Below are 18,559 nucleotides of genomic sequence, written 5' to 3'. Positions count from 1 at the left end.
TTAAAAGCAAAATTCTGTCACAATGCAGCATCAAACCAACAACACAGCACTGCATCTCTCAGGTGATTTCCAAATACTCTCTAAAGAAAAATAGTAGTGATTTGCTGCTCACAATTAATGAATGAATGAACCTTTATTGTCAAAGTACAACCATGTATACATTGAGATTGGCTGAGCCAATGAGGAAAGGACCAATAAAGCACTTTGGGAACAGCTGCTATTTTTTTTTTCAGGCTAAATTGATTGAAGTTTCCACAAGCTTGTCCATATTCTGGAATTTTTAGGAGCACTTTGCTCCAGTTGCTTACACAATAACTCATGTTAATTGGCCAGATCGATTCCCATAACATAAAGCCTTCTTCTTGTTTTTTCAGTAAACGTGCATATGGTATCCATATGAAGAGTGCTGTAATACCTGTTAAGTCAAAGGGGCGTCAAATGCAATGCTGTGCAACGCGATGTCAAAGCAGAGTAGATCAAAGCAAAGGGCAAAACTTAGGATGGGGATAACGAAACTGAGCAAGCATCCCCTGTAGTTAGGAGCGATAATTCCATTATCCTCTCAAATACTCAATGAATAGCAGCTGAGCAGGGCAGGAAGCCATTGTCCTTATTCACGCTCAATCGGGCAGGACCCAGCGTTTTGATAAGGCTTTATCTAAATCCCTTAGAAATGGAGAATGGCGCCAACAATGGGCTAAGGTACAACAACAGAACCGCCCAGGCGGCTTCGAGGCACATAAGAAAACAGGCAGCCGGGAACAAATGAGCCCCTCTGGCGCGCAGAGCACGAGCCAATCCAGCGCTCGCCCGAAGCCCAGCAATAAAAAGGGGGTGGTGGGGGTGGGAGTGTAGGCAGAGGAAGCGGGAAAGGACTACAACGCCCAGAGGCCCAGTGGAAGGAAGGTGTGCGCGTGCGTAATGTAGAAAGCCGGTGTGTATGTAACCTCCCCAGTGAATTAGGTCGTTTCTTCGAGTCGGAGCCGAGATTTGGGGCGCGAGGTGGTCTGGGGGGCGGGGAGACATCCTCTTTCCCTCCGCCTTGCAACCCAGGGACATGCAGCCAACTGCTGACCTTCCCTGCTGCGATTAGCAAAGGGGGGCGGACAAGGATGCAAGCTTGATTCTCCCTTCCCTTTCTCGGGGTGCAGGATTTGTCTCGCAAGGAAGTCGTCGGGTTCAGGAAAGGACAAAGGCTGCCGCTTTGCGGGCGATCGGCCAAGGTAACGGTAACGCGGGTTTTGTGGGCAGCTTGTCAGAAGTTTCAGTCCGCGGAGTTTTGAGAAGTTTCTATGCCACTTGCACTTCAAAAGAGAGGGAGGGAGATCAGCCCGGGGAAATGCTATCCTGGTCCTCGACAGCCTCGAATCGGATGTGGAAAAAGCGAGTTAGATCTGAAATTCGCCCTTTTGTAGTCGGTATCGGAGGATCTCGGGTTTTGTTGCAAAAAAAAAAAAAAGCCGGGCCGCCGGGCAGTTGATGCCATCTCCCACCAAAGGGAAGGTGGGCGTGAGTCGGAAATCGATAATGACTTGTATTCCAATCAAAATCTATTCGCTCTTGTTTTGAGCAAAAACAGAGCGACAGGTAACTTGTTGAGAAGATGACTTGATGTCGGCCAAGATTGCTTGAACCCTTTTGCACAGATTCAAATCTGAAATGTAGAGAAGTTTAATGGACTGAATATATTTTTTTTTTGGGGGGGGGGAGAGGAATTAGCTAAATTTGCAGCCATCAACTGTATTTGGCTAAACTGCACCTTTTAAGGCTCCTTTTTACAAAGGAGTACATGGGATTGTGTAAAAACAGTGGATGAAGCTTAAATGTGCCCATACTTCCTTTGTTAATTTACTTTGATTTCTCCCTGACCTTGCAGGTGCTAGCTTTTCCTTGGATGAGAAGCCTAAGGATGGAAGAGCCATGGTGGAAAGGAGACCTTGCAGCAGACGTTCACCAGACACTGAGACTGAAGGTTAGACAGACAGCTGCTTCCCTTTTTTCCTCTATCCTTTACTGTTGCTGTTACTACAATTCAAAACAGGTACAATCTGCTGTTTAGTTGCCCTTCCAAAGTAACTTCCAAATAAAATGCATGCAACTGGTATTTTTAAAAAATGACTGAAATTAAACTTAAGTTTTCAGATTTGAATTTACTGAGTCAAACATGCCTGTCATCTACTTTACATTGGAACAAATAGATAATAAATTGTTCTTAAACAGATGTACTTAATGTAGTAAGGTAGATGACCTTAACAGAATTGCAAGAGGCAAGGAAGAGGCTGGGGGGAACAGGGAAAGAGAAGATGATTGGTTATAATAATAAAAAACTTTGCAAGTCCATTTGTCTGTTGTGGATTTACGTTGTCTTCCCCTTCCCCGCATCACACTGGTATCAGGCCTTGCATATTTCTATCAAGGACACCTTCCTTACATCTACACATTCCTCAGCTGCAATCCTGCTGGCTGGATCTGCTATGGATATAGCTGAACCACAAATTTGGTGGTAAAAATAAGGTGTAAAGCAAGTTATGTAATGGAAAAAAAAATAAACCTGATAAAATGGAGGCTGTTCTCCTCCTCCTCCTTCCCCCCTCCCTCTTTTGGATATGTCCAAGGTCAAACCCAGTTCTTTTCTTTTGCCTAATCCCATCATACGCAAATTGACCCTCCTACCTGCCTCCTGAAAGACTATTTGCCTAACAATAGAACTAACTCCAAGGACAGTGCAGAGACCTGCACAACTTCCCCAAACTGGGCCAACCAGATCCCCAGGGTTTCCTGTCTTGTATCCCTCAATTTCCATAAAAATCTTTGGAAATCAATTGTTCAGGGTTCTTTCTTCTAAAGCAGGCACTCAATGATCATTGCAGTAAATGTGGCTCTGCAAAACTCTGTTTCTTCCTTTGGCAAAACTCCACAGCAGTTAAATAACTGCCATTACTATGACATCCTTGCACCTTGAAGTTGCTACTATACAGTAGTTATTTCAAATAGTGTGATAAGTGTGCATCTGGAGTTTTATTTATTTAACAAGGCCACCCATCTTATGTTCCTCAACTGTGGGATGTATGGATAAAGGCTCTTCTTTAAGTACATTTACATTTTCTTCTGAGTAAATGTGGAATGAATTGCTTTCCATGAGAAAATGATACATTTAGTCCTCTCTTAATGGCCATAATTGGAATCAACAACTTGGTTGCTAAGCAGAAAATTGTGTGACTGTGACAGGCCTATCACTTCTCATTGTCATTAAGTGATTCACACTTGTCATTAAGTGAGACATCAAGTGAGCAAGACTTGTGAGTTTACCTCTGTGTTCTCCATTAACTCCACTTTCAGGAGCTAATTATGACGAATGCAAATGGTGTAACTATTGCAAATGCACACCAGGTGCAAAGTGCCTGAATGGCAATCTCTGTGGCAGTTGTAAATGTGAGGATTGGTAACATCTGGGTTGTTTTTTTACACCATTGTAATTTAGAACAGTTGCTAAACAAGGAACTTGGTAAGCAAGAAATAAAGTTGCCGCATCTTTATTGGATGCCATTATATTTTTATTTACTTCCATGCTGCATGTCCAGATTATGTAGTCCATATCTGGTAGCCCCAACTAGATTTTTTTTCTTCCCTTCTAAAAGCAAAGTGTATCTACAGGAACAGATAATTATTTAATAATTCAGACAGTTTTATTTTGCAATATACTCTCTGAGATGGAAATGCTTTTTTTTTTTAACTCTAATGCAAAAATAACTTCCTATGGGCTAAAAATGTTAGTTATCCTTTTTCAGCTCTTTATGGAAATCTTTAATGAAATCAAATAGTGAATTAATATTAATATATGTAGCTCCCTGTTGCATTAAAACTGAGGGTTTAAAACAGGCGTCCCCAACCCTTGGTCCTTGGACCGGCACCAGGCTGAGGCATGCCAGAAACCGGTCCGTGCAAACAAGCCAAGCCCCATCCATGGGATGCAGGCAGTACATGAAACCACACCCCCTCCAATCCACAGAAAAACCTGTCTCCACGGAACTGGTCCCTGGTGCTCAAAAGGTTGGGGCCCTCTGGTTTAAAACGCTAAACCAATCTAAAGCTCATTTTTAGGCTCAAACTTTATGGGATTTGGTTAGATTTTCTTAGGGTGTATATTTGGCATTAAGTTGTAACATTAGCTGTTTTCAGTTTCCTGAGAATAGTTCCTAATACTGCATAGCAGATATGCCTTTTACCTCTGGATAGTTATCTAGTGGTTTTAACTATTTTCTGCACTATTATGCCTTTGCTATGGAAATTTGTATTTCAGGAATATTCAGCATTATGTCAAATGGCCTACTAGTTGGGATAATCTTTTACTGCCAATATTTCATGAGAAAAGGACATTTTGGCTTTTTTTAATCTAGCTGTGTATTTCAGCACACTGCATGAAAAAGAGAAACTGGTTTATGTTTTACAATTAAGATGAGCAAATTGTATGACAGGTGTGCTTTTGAAAGCACGCATGGCCATAGGTTGCACATTTTTCAACGTCTTTTGGTTTGGATATTCCATTGTATATGCTAGCTTCTTCAAAGAGAAAAATGCAAAAAAGTAAACATGAATTTCATCTGCTTTGAACAGATGAAAGAACATATCTCTATGTTATTTCTTTCATAATTTCCATCATTCAGTAACATAATGAATGTGACTTGCAATTAGAAACAGTCAAAGCTTAGAATCTCTTAGGAGGTCTTATTTCTCTAAATATTTACTTTGGTATATGCTAATGTTGTCTATCTCTTTGAGCAGGCTATTTAATTTTCTCCCCTACTTCTACCAGATTATTTTCAAAGGACCATTTCATTCTTGAAATTTCTTTTTTCCTTATTGGCTATAGACCACAATAAATTAACAGCTAATGATGAGGATCTTGCAATAGGAGAGTTTTCCTAATTCTTTCCATGTGCTTGCAAAAAAAATATCATGAGTTGGTGAACTTGGGTAGATCAGAGACTGAAATTCTATTATTTACTATAGCTCCGTATCTGAAGATACTAAAGAATTCCACCACACTAATACTGCTGCAAAGACCCATTTGCATTTTTCTGTCCCACACCCTTTTGGATATGCTTCAGATACTTGTGGTTGTGAGGGTGGCTTATACTTAGTGTCAGAGCTCTCCAGTTTTCATAATTTCCTAGGATAAGAGATATACAAACTATAGAATGGCCCCAGAGCTTTGTTTCCTCCCGACAGGCTGACCCAAATTGTAATTTCTCATGAGATAGAAGAATATTATTCATAGAAAGTAACTTCAACTGTATTTTTATTCTTATTTTAATATAAACTGAGACCATTTTTTTAAAAAACTGGCTCCAGCATTCAAAATGCAGGGTCTGGTACATCACATCAAAGCCAAGTAGAAATTGCAGTGTAAAACTGGTTGTGTACCTCTGCTCTGTGGAGTTGGAAATCTGACACCCCTGGAGAGTGCCAGGTAGAAGAAACAGTTTTCTTACTCCCTCCCCACCCCCCAAAGGTTCTCCTTGGCTTTTCAGTGCCTGATTGGTGAAAGATAAAACTGTTTTTTCACAAAGCCTGAAAGACAGTCGTTAACACTGATAAGAGTTTGAAAGGATTAGTGTTGTGATTGCTCTTCCCAGTTATGTCTAGTGAGAGGGGAGATCTGATCTAGTTAGAAAAATTAATATTACCTAGACAGAAGCAGCCTGTTGGATAGAAATTTCTATAGGGTGGTTATAGGCGTTACCTGTTTGCTTAGATTCAAACATATTGCAGCTCTGACAGTTTCAATGCTGTTTTTTCCCTTCTAATTTTTATATCTAATGAAACATTTTCCTTTCAGTGTTTAACTATACACATGGTGTCTTACTGTCGGATATTAACCATACACCTTCCAGTTAATATAGTTTCAGCAATCAAGAACAGTTTTTGATTTATATAATGCCTACTCTCTCTAATATAGGATTAAAAATTAGAGGTACCCTGATCTGGCTGTGAAGGACCAGGTCTACATTGAAGGTTCAATTAAGCTGATTTATTGCTAAAAGCCTACGCACAGGAATTTTCTCAGTTAAAGGTTAGAGTTAGATAAAAGTCGACAGCACTCAAGGAGAATTGGACCCAGTTTGCTTGTAGCTACATAAGGATTTTAGGCTGATCCCTCTTTTCACACTGCGCCCAGGGTTCTGTCGTGCTGCCTCCTACAGTAGGTCCCCAGTCTTTTAGCTTTCCAGAAGACCTTAACAGTAAACCCTGGCATTAATATAGGCTGAGGATGGAGCTCAATATTTATGAATGTTAGCATGTGGGGCAGTATTGTTTTGAGATTCTGGGAGTTATTTGGGAGGGTGTCGGTTTTTATTGTTTTTATGTATATTCCTATCACTACTGTGACCATATAAGCCTCTTAAATCAGTACATCTTTATTTGGATGTGAAGTGACAGCATCCAAAATAGTCCTTAATAGTTGTTCTTCCGCCTTAGAAGAAAATATCCAGGGGAGTGCCCATGGCTCTGTGCTGGTGTCTATGTCATATAGCATTTTTATCAATCAATTGTATGGGGAATTGATGGACATTTATAAAATTTGCAGCTGGCACAAAACTGCGAGGTGTGGCTGATATTTTAGTTGAATGAGAGGAAATTCCAGAAACACTAGACAAGCTTGAAGTGTGTGCAAAAATGAAACCGATGGAATTTAACAGGGAGAAATATCATATTCTAAACTGGGTAGGAAAAAGACACACATATAGGATGATGGAGATCTGACTTGGCAGTAATACCTGTGAAAAGTAATTAAACATGAACCAATAATGTGCTGCAAATAAAAGTGGTGTTGTAGGGTACATTAACTGGAGCCTAGAAAGCATATTGTGAGAATTGATTTTTCCATGTTTATGGTGCCTGAGCAGAGTTCATGTGGAGTGGTGTGTCCTGCACCCTGCAATTTAAAAACATCAGGGACAAAATGGAGCAAAAGGTAAAAAGTTGATACCCAAGGAGTAATGTTAGAGAAGGAATAACAGAGACCCAAAAGCTGTCACTTAGTTGAATGTATCCTTAGTAGATGTATCCTCTGTTGTTGAAAAAGTCAGGATTAAAACTGCAATGTAGTTTATTAAAATTAGAGAAATCAGGTTCAAGCTAGACATTAGGAGGAACTTTGAACTGTACAAGCTCTCAGTGGAACAGGCTGCCAAATAAAGTTGTGAGTTCTCTTTCCCTTGAGGTGTTCAGATAGGCTGCATGATCATCTGTCACAGGTGCTCCAGTGGATCCTGCACTGAACACTGGAGTTGATTAGATAATCACCAAGGTTGTTTCCAGCTTTCCAACTGTGATATATGCTAAACCAGTCAGTAATTAAATTGTACTAGTATTCTTGTGTTAGTGCTATTTTTAAAAAAAAAATAAATAAATTGAAGTCTCTTCTCTGTCTGGTAGCACTGTGTATCACATCCTTATGGCTGGCATTTCAAAAGATCAAAGCAATGAACTTCATTATCATTCTTATTAAAGTTCTGCTCCCTTGATGATATATAAAAGTGGCTTTTGAAGTATAGAGCAGGCATTATAGAATACCTGCCTGCTAAATATGGCGATGATGTAATTTTCTATGGATTTGTGTGTAGTTTTATTTTCCAGTCAAGTCAGAAACTGCAAAATACTCTTGTCTCTGAAAAGAATGTGTTGATTCGGTTTTGCTTCTTGAACAGACTTATGGGAACATCTAATTGTCCTGTTTGTAAATGCATCTGGTACATCCCAGTAGATAGCTGGCTTATATTTACCTGGGGAAATCAGATCTTTATCATGATATAAATATTTACTTGTGATCCTTTTCTTTAAGAGGTTTTATCAAGTCATTACAAGCATGGCAACTTCACCATTTTAGCCCATTTTTTTTTAAAGTGAACAGAACATATCTGGACCTGGATTTTAGATTTCAGGACTTAGTATCAATAACATTTTGTGCAAAACTGAACTAATATATAGAATTTCTCGAAGGCATTAGATTGTTTTGTTCCATTTTGATGGCAGTGTCGCTGAAGAGCTATCAGGAGTCCTATGCTCTTGTTATGTTGTCCCGGCCTCCCACAAACCTTGAATGAAAGTTGGGAAGCTTCATCCAGCTCTCTTCTCTGATCAGAATGCTAATGGTGTGGCTTTGGGCTGCATTCTTCCTTGGCAAAATTAGCTGCTTGAGCCCAGCTACTTCTTCCAGCACAAACTGGCCATCACTTCACGCACTGCTTCTAGAAACTGATTTATTTGTGGTTTGGATGAATAAACCTTTCCCTCTCCTGTTAATTGGAAAGGTTGGAGAAAATTTTCATCAAGCTTATCTTCAGAGGGAGATTAAACCACATACCTTCACAGACAGCTTCCAGCCTTTTGCTCCTGCTTGAAAAGTGTAGACAAGTTAATTGCATCTACTTCATTCTTTTGCGCTCAGACATTGAATTATTGAAGCAAATGGACCTCAGTTTAAAAGTAGACGTTGCATTGCCAAGAGTACTGATAACATAAAGCTGCTTTCTATTCTGACTTTGCTTCAGCTTGAGTTCTTTCTACAAAGGTGATGCGGAATTCACTTAAAACAAGCAACATCCATTATTCTTATATTCAGTTGGTTAGATAAATTCTTATGCATCATTTAACTAACCAGAATAAAAAGCACTACCTAGGATGTTGCTAGTTTTAAGTAAATTCTGCATCACCTTTGCCTTCCCTTCACCCCCTTCTTCAAATATACAGAAGAGTATTCTTTTGTGAAGATTTTGTAGTAGCAAGGTCAGGAAGATCTCCTTAGTTGGTAGCAGTCTTCCTCAGCTTTTTTTTTTAAAAAAAAATCTTTGAGGAACCCATGAAATAGTTTTCAGGTCTTAAGGGACACCTGCATAAAAATATAAAAACCTCACAATACAATTAATTCCTACCACTTTTATGACCTTTACAACAATAGCAAAGTAGCAGGCCCAGCCACCTAGTTGCGTTATTTGAAAATTCCCACGTTTATGAGCTACACTCAAAAACAATATTTATTTGTTTTGTCTGTCCTGATCTCTCGTAGAACCTCAGTTGAAAAAAACTAGTCCAAAGCCTGGTTTTCATAGGTCAGGATTATCAGACGCCACCGTTAACATAAGATTTTGTAAATAATGCTGCTTTGCCAGAAGTATGATTAAGTATTTAGCCTAATGTACAGCATAATAGCTGTTGTTGTTTTAAAGATCTCTCTACAAACACAAGTTTCTTATTTCGTAGAATATAAACAATTTGTATAAATTTAATTACTTTTCAGTACCTAATTTTCCGGACAAGATGGTGGATGGGACCATTTTGTATTCCTTTGGTTGTTATCTGCTTGCCAGAACAAGCGGTACAATGCTGATCTGGATATTCTCTTTACTGAAATGGATATTCGCTTGAATACCTCTTTTCTTCCTCCTTCTGTTTGTGTTGCCATAGGAGCTGAAACTGCCGGTCTACAAGGCCCATTCTCCACAAATCGAAAGACGGTGCTACTTTGCTCACCTCCTTACTGTCCTCAGCAGCCATTGCCAACTTTGTCCCACAGCTCGGCACCTTGCTGTCTACTTGCTGGACCTTTTTATGGATCGCTATGATGTTACTGTGAAGCAGTTATATGTCGTTTCAATTGCATGTCTTCTCCTTGCAAGTAAGTCACTTTTCCTAATGATACAGAAATCACGTAATACGATTTGGGTGGGGAGGGCTTTTTGTCTAGTAAATGCACAGAGAAAGCCAATGTAATTTGTGCAGTATAATGCATCAAGAGATGGTTCTCTTAAAGACTGTATTTCAGTAATCTTTGGGCTTGAATTTCTTAGTGATGTCTTCAACTTCTTGTTGCACAGAAATAATTGTTAAAATTGTAGGTAGCGCTTGACTAACCATCCGTTTAGTGACTGTTCAAAGTTACAATAGCACTGAAAAAGTGTCCTTAAGACCATTTTTCATACTTACGACTGTTGCAAATTCCCACAATCATATGATCAAAGCTTGGCAACTGGCACGTATTTATGATGGTTGCAGTGTCCTGCAGTCATGTGATCCCCTTTTGCAATCTTCTAACAAGCAGAGTCAACAGGGATCCAGATTCATTTAACAAACGTGTTACTGACAATTGTGGTGATTCACTTAACTGTTGCAAGAGAGGTGAAACGGGGCAAAACTCAGCTGTCTTGCTTAGCAATAGAAATTTTGGGCTCAATTGTGGCATGTCAAGGATTGCCTGTACAGTCCAGCATAACCAGAACTATGCTAAAGAATGTTGTCTATTTGGTGTGATGACCTTTAGATATTATAGAATAGAATAGAGATGGAAGGGACCTTGGAGGTCTTCTAGTCCAGCCCCCTGCTCAAGCTGGAGGACCTATACCATCTCAGACAAATGACTGTCTAGCCCCTTCTTTAAAATCTCCAGTAATGGAGCACCCACGATTTCTGGAGGCAAGCTGTTCCACCGGTTAATTGTCCTCACTGTCAGGAAGTTTCTCCTTAATTCCAGGTTGCTTCTCTCTTTGATCAGTTTCCAACCATTGTTTCTCATCCTTCCCTCTGGTGCTTTGGTGAACAATCTGGCCCCCTCTTCTTGGTGGCAGCCGCTCATTATAATAATGACATGAACATTGTTTTTACCTGGTACTTTGCTCTGATATTGGAAGACCAAAAGTAGAAGCTAAGCTAGCCTTGTATTTGTGGCGGAACATCTCCCAGACCCTTTAACCATTGACCATTCTATCTGGTGCTGCTGGGAATTGTAGTTCAGCCACCACCTGCTTCTCCATGGCTTGTCTAACTCTGTAACATATCCTCATAAGTCTTTAGAGGTAGGGCAGACAGTTTAACGGGATTGTCTAAACAGATGTATTTCAAGGTTGTAACAGACTTTTTTAGGTTGTTAATTCCTGGTTGGAAAGTTGTCATGGTACTAAACAAAATTAAATGCACACAAAACCATTTTGAGCAGGCTTTTTAAGGAGGGTGTCGCCTATGGTTATTGGTGCAGTTAGATTCCAAAAGACCAATCTGAAAGGGAGGAGATAAGCAACAGCTAATAAAAACAACAAAGGCAGGCGAAGGGATCAATGTGTCTTCTAGTATCTATTGTCTGCCCTTTGTACTCTGCTCCCACAGAACATTTTGTACACGTTGATTTTTACTCCACAAGCTAGAAAAATGCTGATTGCAAATGCATGAAACTTAAACAAGAAAGAAGGAAAACACTTTTATAATTTTAATTAATATAGGATCAGAGTTTTTGATATTCATGCTTGTACAATATCAGTAATCCTCTGGTGAGACTCATTTCTTGAGAAACCAGAATTCTGGCTTGTCAGGAATGTACAAGCTTTGGTGTACAATGGACGTTCAGACAAAAGTCTTCAGCTTTTGCCCGCTGTTCTGAGTATGAGAGGGAAAATGGGATATTTCATCTGTATTATTAGCTTGTTAGCTAATTCTGAAACCTGGACGTAGTGCTTTTGGTTGACCCCACCACAGAAAGGCACAACTGGAAGATCTGGATCATACTTGATAAATTTTAAAGCATTGTATATAAATGTTTCTTAGCCTCGGCAATTTTAAGAGGTATGGACTTCAGTTCCCAAAATTCTCCAGCCATGAGGAATGCTGACTGGAAAATTCTGGGAGTTGAAGCCATACCCTAAAAACACTGAGGTTGAGATTGATATCTATTAGATATCAATAGAATAAGAAACAGAAGTATTGCTTAATGCATTTGGAGCCAATACACCAGATTGTAAATAATTTATATAGTATTAATTTATGTAGTATTTATAATATTGAATATATAAAGTTATGTACTATATAATATTAAATTATCCTGGCTTTTTAAAACCTCTTGATGAAACAGATTTCAGTCTGTTGTCCTAGACTAGGGGTGTCAAACTCGCCACATCACATGACGTGTCACGACGTATCGTGACTTTTTTCCCCTTGCCGGAGCTGGGTTGGGCACAGTTTCCGTGTGAGACATCCGGCCTATGGGCCGGCAGTTTGACACCCCTGTCCTAGACTAATTGGTTATGTGGCCAATCCTATAGATAAGGTGTAGTTTAAGGCAATATTAAAAAAAATCCTCCATTTTTATGCTAGCCATCAGCTTCAGTTCTGAATTATAAATTGGTCAAAAATTAGCTTATCTTGGTCTTTATTGTAATTGATTGATAGAATGGAAATTTGGTAAATGCTTGGTTACCTTAAATCAATTTATTTTGGGGTACTATCTTAGCTACTCAGCATATCTTTACGCAAAAATGTGGATTTTTTTCACATACAAAATGCTAATCAGGTGGGAAGTAAGCAAACATACTTTTAATTTGGGATAACTACAGCAGCGTATGGTTTTGACTCCATGGTGAACAAGAAAAATTAAGGGGTTATTAGCAAGTAATAGTTTATGCACATACCTCCTTACTTTTAAACAGGATTAAAAGGCTTGGAGGGTTTTTAACTATATCCTCTTTTTCCCCCATAGCCCTCTTGAGGATGGATACAGATGCTTATTGTTAAATTTTCTCCCTCTCCACCCCACATTTTTATGTTTGGTTTCTTTGATTTTTATAGAATGCAAAGTTTGGGAATTATGAGGCAAACCTTGCAGTATATTTATTTTTAAATTCAATGTTTCAAAAAAAGAAAGGCTTAAATTTGTGCAGTAATTATTACTGTTGCAATATTTTAGAGTAAATATTTCCAAATTCCTGCACAACTAAGTAAGAATGCTACATCATTAAGCCTTTACATTTGTTACATATTTAGCATAAAAAAATCATGCTGCAAACACACACACACACACACCCACCAAATGTCGGTTCCTTCTCTTTCTTTCCTTTCATTTTTCAGAGTTACCCATGATCCGTCTTATAATTCCACAAATTCAGACATAATGGCACTGTGGTTTTGTTTTCATAGCAGAAAAAAAAATCTTTGTCTCTTGTATTCATGAAGATAGTTGTGGGATTCAAATATGTGAACAGCTGGTTCTCTGGGTGGATGCCGCTTCCAGAAGTCCATTTTGGGCCTTTGCAACAACAACAACAACAAAAATTAGCTACCAGTTCTACCGAAGTGGTGCAAACCAGCTGAATCCCACCACTGCATGAGGACTAATGAATCTACAGAAGATTTAAACGTGTAGTATGATGGTATAAGATGGATGTGGGCCTTGAATCAATCTCATTGGGTTAATCTTTCCTTACGTTAGGCAAATTTGAAGAGAAGGAGGATAAAGTGCCCAAACTACAACTGCTGAACAACTTTGCTTACATGTGCAGCCTTAATCTAATGCTTACGAAAAAAGACCTACTGAAGATGGAACTGTTGCTCCTGGAGAGCTTCAATTGGAATCTGTGTCTGCCAACGCCAGCACACTTCATTGACTACTACCTCTTTGCTTCTGTCAGGGAGGGTGACCTCCACAAAGGCTGGCCCATCACCTCTGTAACCAAGTTCAGAGCCATCATGGAGAAATACTCTCACTCGTTCCTAGAAGCCTCGCTGCAAGGTAATTGGATCTTGATTAGGGTTAGCAACATTTGAGGCGTAGGAAGCCTCAGCGTAGCTTCCTAATCATCTCAAGGACCAAAAGAAGGCATAATGTTACCAGAAGGGATCACCCAAGCTGTTCAACTCATCAACCCCTTCATAAAGTTTCAGACAGTTCATTGATCCCAAACAGTTATTATATGAAAACAATTCAAAACATACTACTTTGACTAATGGTATTATGAATGGTAATAACCACAACCCTTTGGATAGTCTCATCGAGCCTTCAGGGTCAGTATTGACTTTGGAAAACCCTGATGAGGCTGAACAGCACATTTAAATCGGAGTGTGAGAATGGGAAGGAAAAGCCACTAGGAGGCAGTGTTACGCCTCTAACCATTTTAGAAAAACTCATCAATGCATGATTCAGTTCTAGGAGCACAACTTATTTCAACTTAGAGGGTAATGCAAGACTGAGGATAGTTAAAAGCACATTTTCTCAGTTCTTCCTGTGCCGTTAAAGGACATAAAGCATCTAATAGTGATTTCTCTGTTATAAAGTATCGGCAGGGTGTTCTGCTGCATGCTTGCTTGACAATGAATATTGTTGGTGGTGTTCAAAGGACCCAACTCTCTTAAGTCAGCTATTCGTTCTCCTGTGCAGCTACCCACATCGCTTTATTGTCAGTGTCCTGCGAAACGAGGGGGCAGAATTGCTAGGCATTGGGCAGCGTATAAATTTAACACATTATTAGTAATTTCAGCATTTTCCAGTATTGCAAAAGGAAACGGAGAAGCTGTCAACTCACCTTCCATAAAAACAAATTAAAAAATTTCCAGTGGTCTGATCATGGCACCATTACATTTGAATTCAGGGTGAAGCCCAGGCAGACCTTCTCATTTTAAACTTTCCTCCGTTCAGCCGGAGTGGAATTAAAATAAAAAATAAAATAAATAAAAAATATCACACATTCCTGGAGCAGCCCTGGCTTTGCAGGGCATTCTAGGAGCATCACTGTTTGGGCAGCATCAGAATTTGGTTTAGTTTTTAAGTAAGCATGCTCGGGATTGCGGTGTTAGAGGTCTAAAGGAAGCAGTAAATTAAATGCCCATTTAACAGCATTTTTCATATCATGAGTTATTATCTGGCACACCGAGAGGCTTCAGTAGCTTTCCATGATGTTCCTTGCCAACAGCCACGACGCCTCAGTGTTAATCAGTTTTGTCCCAAAGAGAATTCATTTATAAACAGTTTTATATGCTTGTTTCCTCTCTTTCCCCTTCCCCCACCCCCTCTCCAGATCATGTTTTTCTTTCTTTTCGGCCTTCTCTTGTTGCTGCTGCTTGTGTGGGTGCCTGCCGCCTCTACCTTGAGATGTCTCCCTTGTGGACCACCCAACTTCAGCTGCTGACCTGTTATTCCTGGGAACATCTTATTCCTTGCATTGAACTCATGCTTGAGTAAGTTTCAGAGAGAAGTAAGCCATTCTCCTGACTACCAGTCCACTGTCATGGACCAGACAGATGCCATGTTTGGATCTAAAGTAGGCAGGAGTGGGTTCCCTATCTATGGGCTACAACGCAATTATGGCTTTTTCTGATCTCGAACAGTAGTTGTATAAGCCCAGGAAAATATGTGCAAGTTAGTTAAAAGGATTTGCTCCTTTTCTCCTCTTCACTGACTTACGCTTGCATTTGGAAATAAAATGTCGGTCTCTAGAAAGCGGCCCTGTGGTTGCCCTGATCCAAGGTTTTACCAAGTGACGTTTTCTTTTGGATGCTGTAGTTCCTACAAGTTGCTCTTAAGCCTTTGCAGTGGGCTAGTATAATACTGGTACTATGTGTTCATATAATAGATTCCTGCGTAGATATTTAGCACATCAGCAAATTGATGGGCAACTTTTAAAATAAATTCTTAACACACCATCAACTCTAGTTCATTGTTTTCTCTTTGCTGAACTTGAAACAAGAGAATGTAAACGGTATTCAGCTATAAAATTACTGAAACCATAAAATCTTCAGGAATTGTGGTTTTTTTTCCCCAGCAGCATATGGGTTATTATGGGGAAGTGCATTTATTCAGCAACCGTTTCATATTTTTTTATAAATTTTTTATTGCATTTAAAATTATAACAAGAAAGAACAAAAGGGACAAAGCACAAAGATACACATTATTAAAAATATGTAACAAGTGCTTAAAATAAGTAAATAAAATATAAAGTATATGTTATAACAATTGTATACATAATTATCTAATATTTATATTATACATATGTTTATTATATGACAATCATGCTTTTTTAATCCATTGTATGTATAAATGAGTGTCGTATTTCATTATATTTATCCATACAAAGTCTATGTCTATCGGCAATCTGCTCATAGGTAGCACATGTAATTAGGTCTTGAATCAATTGAGTAAATGAGGCCATACATTTATCTTTCCAATGATGTAATGTCAATCTTTTAGTTGTAATAAAGCACAGAGAATCCATTCATGTTGTCCAGTTGTCAGATTCCATGTACTAGATGTGTAATTCAAGATAATATTTAGTTTTTTATTGTACAGTCAAATTCATAAGTGCTCCCCTATTTTCTCACAAAACAGGGCAATGGAAAAATATAGTGCTCTCCTAGACAGTTTTCAATACAAATGTAATGGAGTCCAATTATTTTTTGTTGTATAAGTCATAGTTTAAGGTTCACACACTAGGTATAGAAGTTAAGACACTCTCCCATTGTCTTAGGTTATATAGGAATTTCTAATTCTGTAGTTTATTAATATCTTACCTGTATCTAAAACTGATTTATTGATAACAAATATATATAGAAATTAATAGGTTTTAAAAGATTTAACCAGTTCTATTATCTAGAGAATTTGAGAAGCTGGAAATGTTTTTGTTCAATGTTGTTAACAAATGTTGTAGCGATTGTTGGGGGCAATTAAGCTGACTTTGTAATAATGCCGCTTGGGGTGGGGGGCGAAAGCCCTAATAATAAGCAGGCATATACATCGAATGAAGGCTATTGCTAAGCACATTGATTTGTGCTTTAAATTGTAAGCCGCCCTGAGTCTTCGGAGAAGGGTGGGATATAAATGGGATTAAAATAAAATAAATTAAATAATAATAATAATAATAATAATAATAATAGTAATAATAATAGTAATAATAATAATAATAATAATAATAGTAATAATAATAATAATGATAATAATAATGATAATAATAATAATTTTATTTGTATACCGCCCTTCTCCCGAAGGACTCAGGGCAGTGAACAGGGCAGACATATAAAAATACAAGAGTACAAACATTAAAAGAGATTAAACAAGCGCCCAGAAACTGACAACAATGAATTAAAATACATTAAAACAATATTAAAATCTAAACCCATCAGGCCAGGCCGGCTTGTGCGAACAAGTAGGTCTTCAGATCGCGTCGGAAGGAGCGCAGGTCGGGCGCCGTCCGGAGCTCAACCGGCAAACAGTTCCACAATTCCGGCGCACCCACAGAGAAGGACCTCCCCCTGGGGGCCACCAGGCGGCATTCTCTGACCGGGGGCACCCTGAGTTACATCTGATAAATCATACTTGCCAATAAAGGGGAATATTTGCAGCTCAGATTTGAAATGAGGAATCCTTGGTGCTCTCTGAGCTGAGTTGTTTTTCTTGCAGGTGTTTGATTACCCAAACTAGGTAACATCATCAGTGCTAGTTGATACTTGTTTCTTAGCACAGCATGCGTTAATTTATTTCACGTGTCTTTTCCAAACGTGGTTTGATTGTGCTTTTGATTTATTTTCTCCTAGCAAAGTTCACAGTAAGGATCCCAGAGAAGACACACAGAAAAAGCATTGCATGACCCTGTTGCAGCAACAACAGCAGCAGCAGCAAATAATGGAGAGCCTAACGCTCCAGACGCCAACTCAGATTCTCTTCCATCAGCCACAGTACCATCCCCTGCCCCAACCCTCCGCTGTCCTGTCGCAGTTCTGTTCTCCAATACAGGATCTGTGCTCCGCTTATCGAGATTCCTTGCAAGCTCCTCGATCTAGTGGCCTCAGTTCAGGGAACGGTAGGCTGAGTACTTATTCTGCCCTGCAGGAGAATGTGCAGACCGTGTCTGTCCAACGGCCAGTCACGATGCAAGTAGCCATTTCGACAGAATCCAGACATTGCCTCTCGTTGGTCTACGGCAGCAGTTACTTCAGCAGGCATCACTCACACACAGCAGGCTGTTTCGATGGGTGAGCGCTTATGGAAAAAGGGAGCCAGAGAGAGGCAGGCTGTTTTGCCAGAAAGAAAAAAAAAGTTGGAGCACATAAGCCAGAATGCCCTTGTCACTATCAGCAGGATCTCAATGAAGAAATGGTTGGACAGTAAGCAGAGCCAACTCACAAATGAATTTTGATTTCTCAGTATGTAAGGAGGCAAGACTTTTAAGAGAAAAGTGCAAAATATATATATATACCTCACCGGTCCCAGATTTGCCAGGCTTCATATTTAGGGAGGAAGACCTGGAGAACCTTCTGCCATATGACAAACCTTTGCTGTAAAGTAACTACCCTGTGACACATGGCGGATGACTGCAGTTTTTAGCCCTGGAACATTCTGTTGGTGATAAAAAGGCTGGTGTTTGTTGCGCTCACCTTGATCGATCGCTCTCTCTCTCTATCTCTCTCTGTGGTAGAATACTTTATGAAGAATCTTCCTTGTTGCTTATTGGAAGAACTGGAAAGCAATATGTTAAGCATGAAAATAGGGAGAGAATTTCTTTGAATACATTTAGTAGCCTAAGCACCATTTGAGTTTCATGTGTATAGTATCTTTTTAATTGCCTTTGGAAAGTACCTCTAGATATTTGAGATGCTGCTGCTGCCTTATGTCACAAACAGTCATTTGTTGAGAAACTATGGTTTACAAGTTATATCAGGGATTAATGTTTACTTGAAGCGATCCACTGTAAAGAAAAATAGTTAAATCCCTTAATTTTTGAGGGAACTGCTGCCTTTTATTATAGGATGT

General features: G+C 39.2%; 1 protein-coding gene across 1 annotated transcript; it reads left to right on the top strand.

Moving 5' to 3' along the window:
• Positions 1 to 1,125: 1,125 nt before the first annotated feature.
• Positions 1,126 to 17,880, top strand: CCNJL (cyclin J like). Its single transcript, XM_081316379.1, has 6 exons — positions 1,126 to 1,223; positions 1,877 to 1,972; positions 9,469 to 9,679; positions 13,253 to 13,552; positions 14,835 to 14,994; positions 17,344 to 17,880. The coding sequence occupies exons 2-6, from the start codon at positions 1,895 to 1,897 to the stop codon at positions 17,783 to 17,785; spliced, it is 1,191 nt and encodes a 396-aa protein (XP_081172505.1). The 5' UTR covers positions 1,126 to 1,223; positions 1,877 to 1,894; the 3' UTR covers positions 17,786 to 17,880.
• The last annotated feature ends 679 nt before the right edge of the window (positions 17,881 to 18,559 follow it).

This window comes from Vipera berus, assembly GCF_964194415.1.
Source record: "Vipera berus genome assembly, chromosome: 2".
In the NCBI taxonomy this organism is placed as follows: Eukaryota; Metazoa; Chordata; class Lepidosauria; order Squamata; family Viperidae; genus Vipera; species Vipera berus.
Note: the sequence above shows the minus strand (reverse complement) of the source record. Positions and strands in the feature narration are given on the sequence as shown.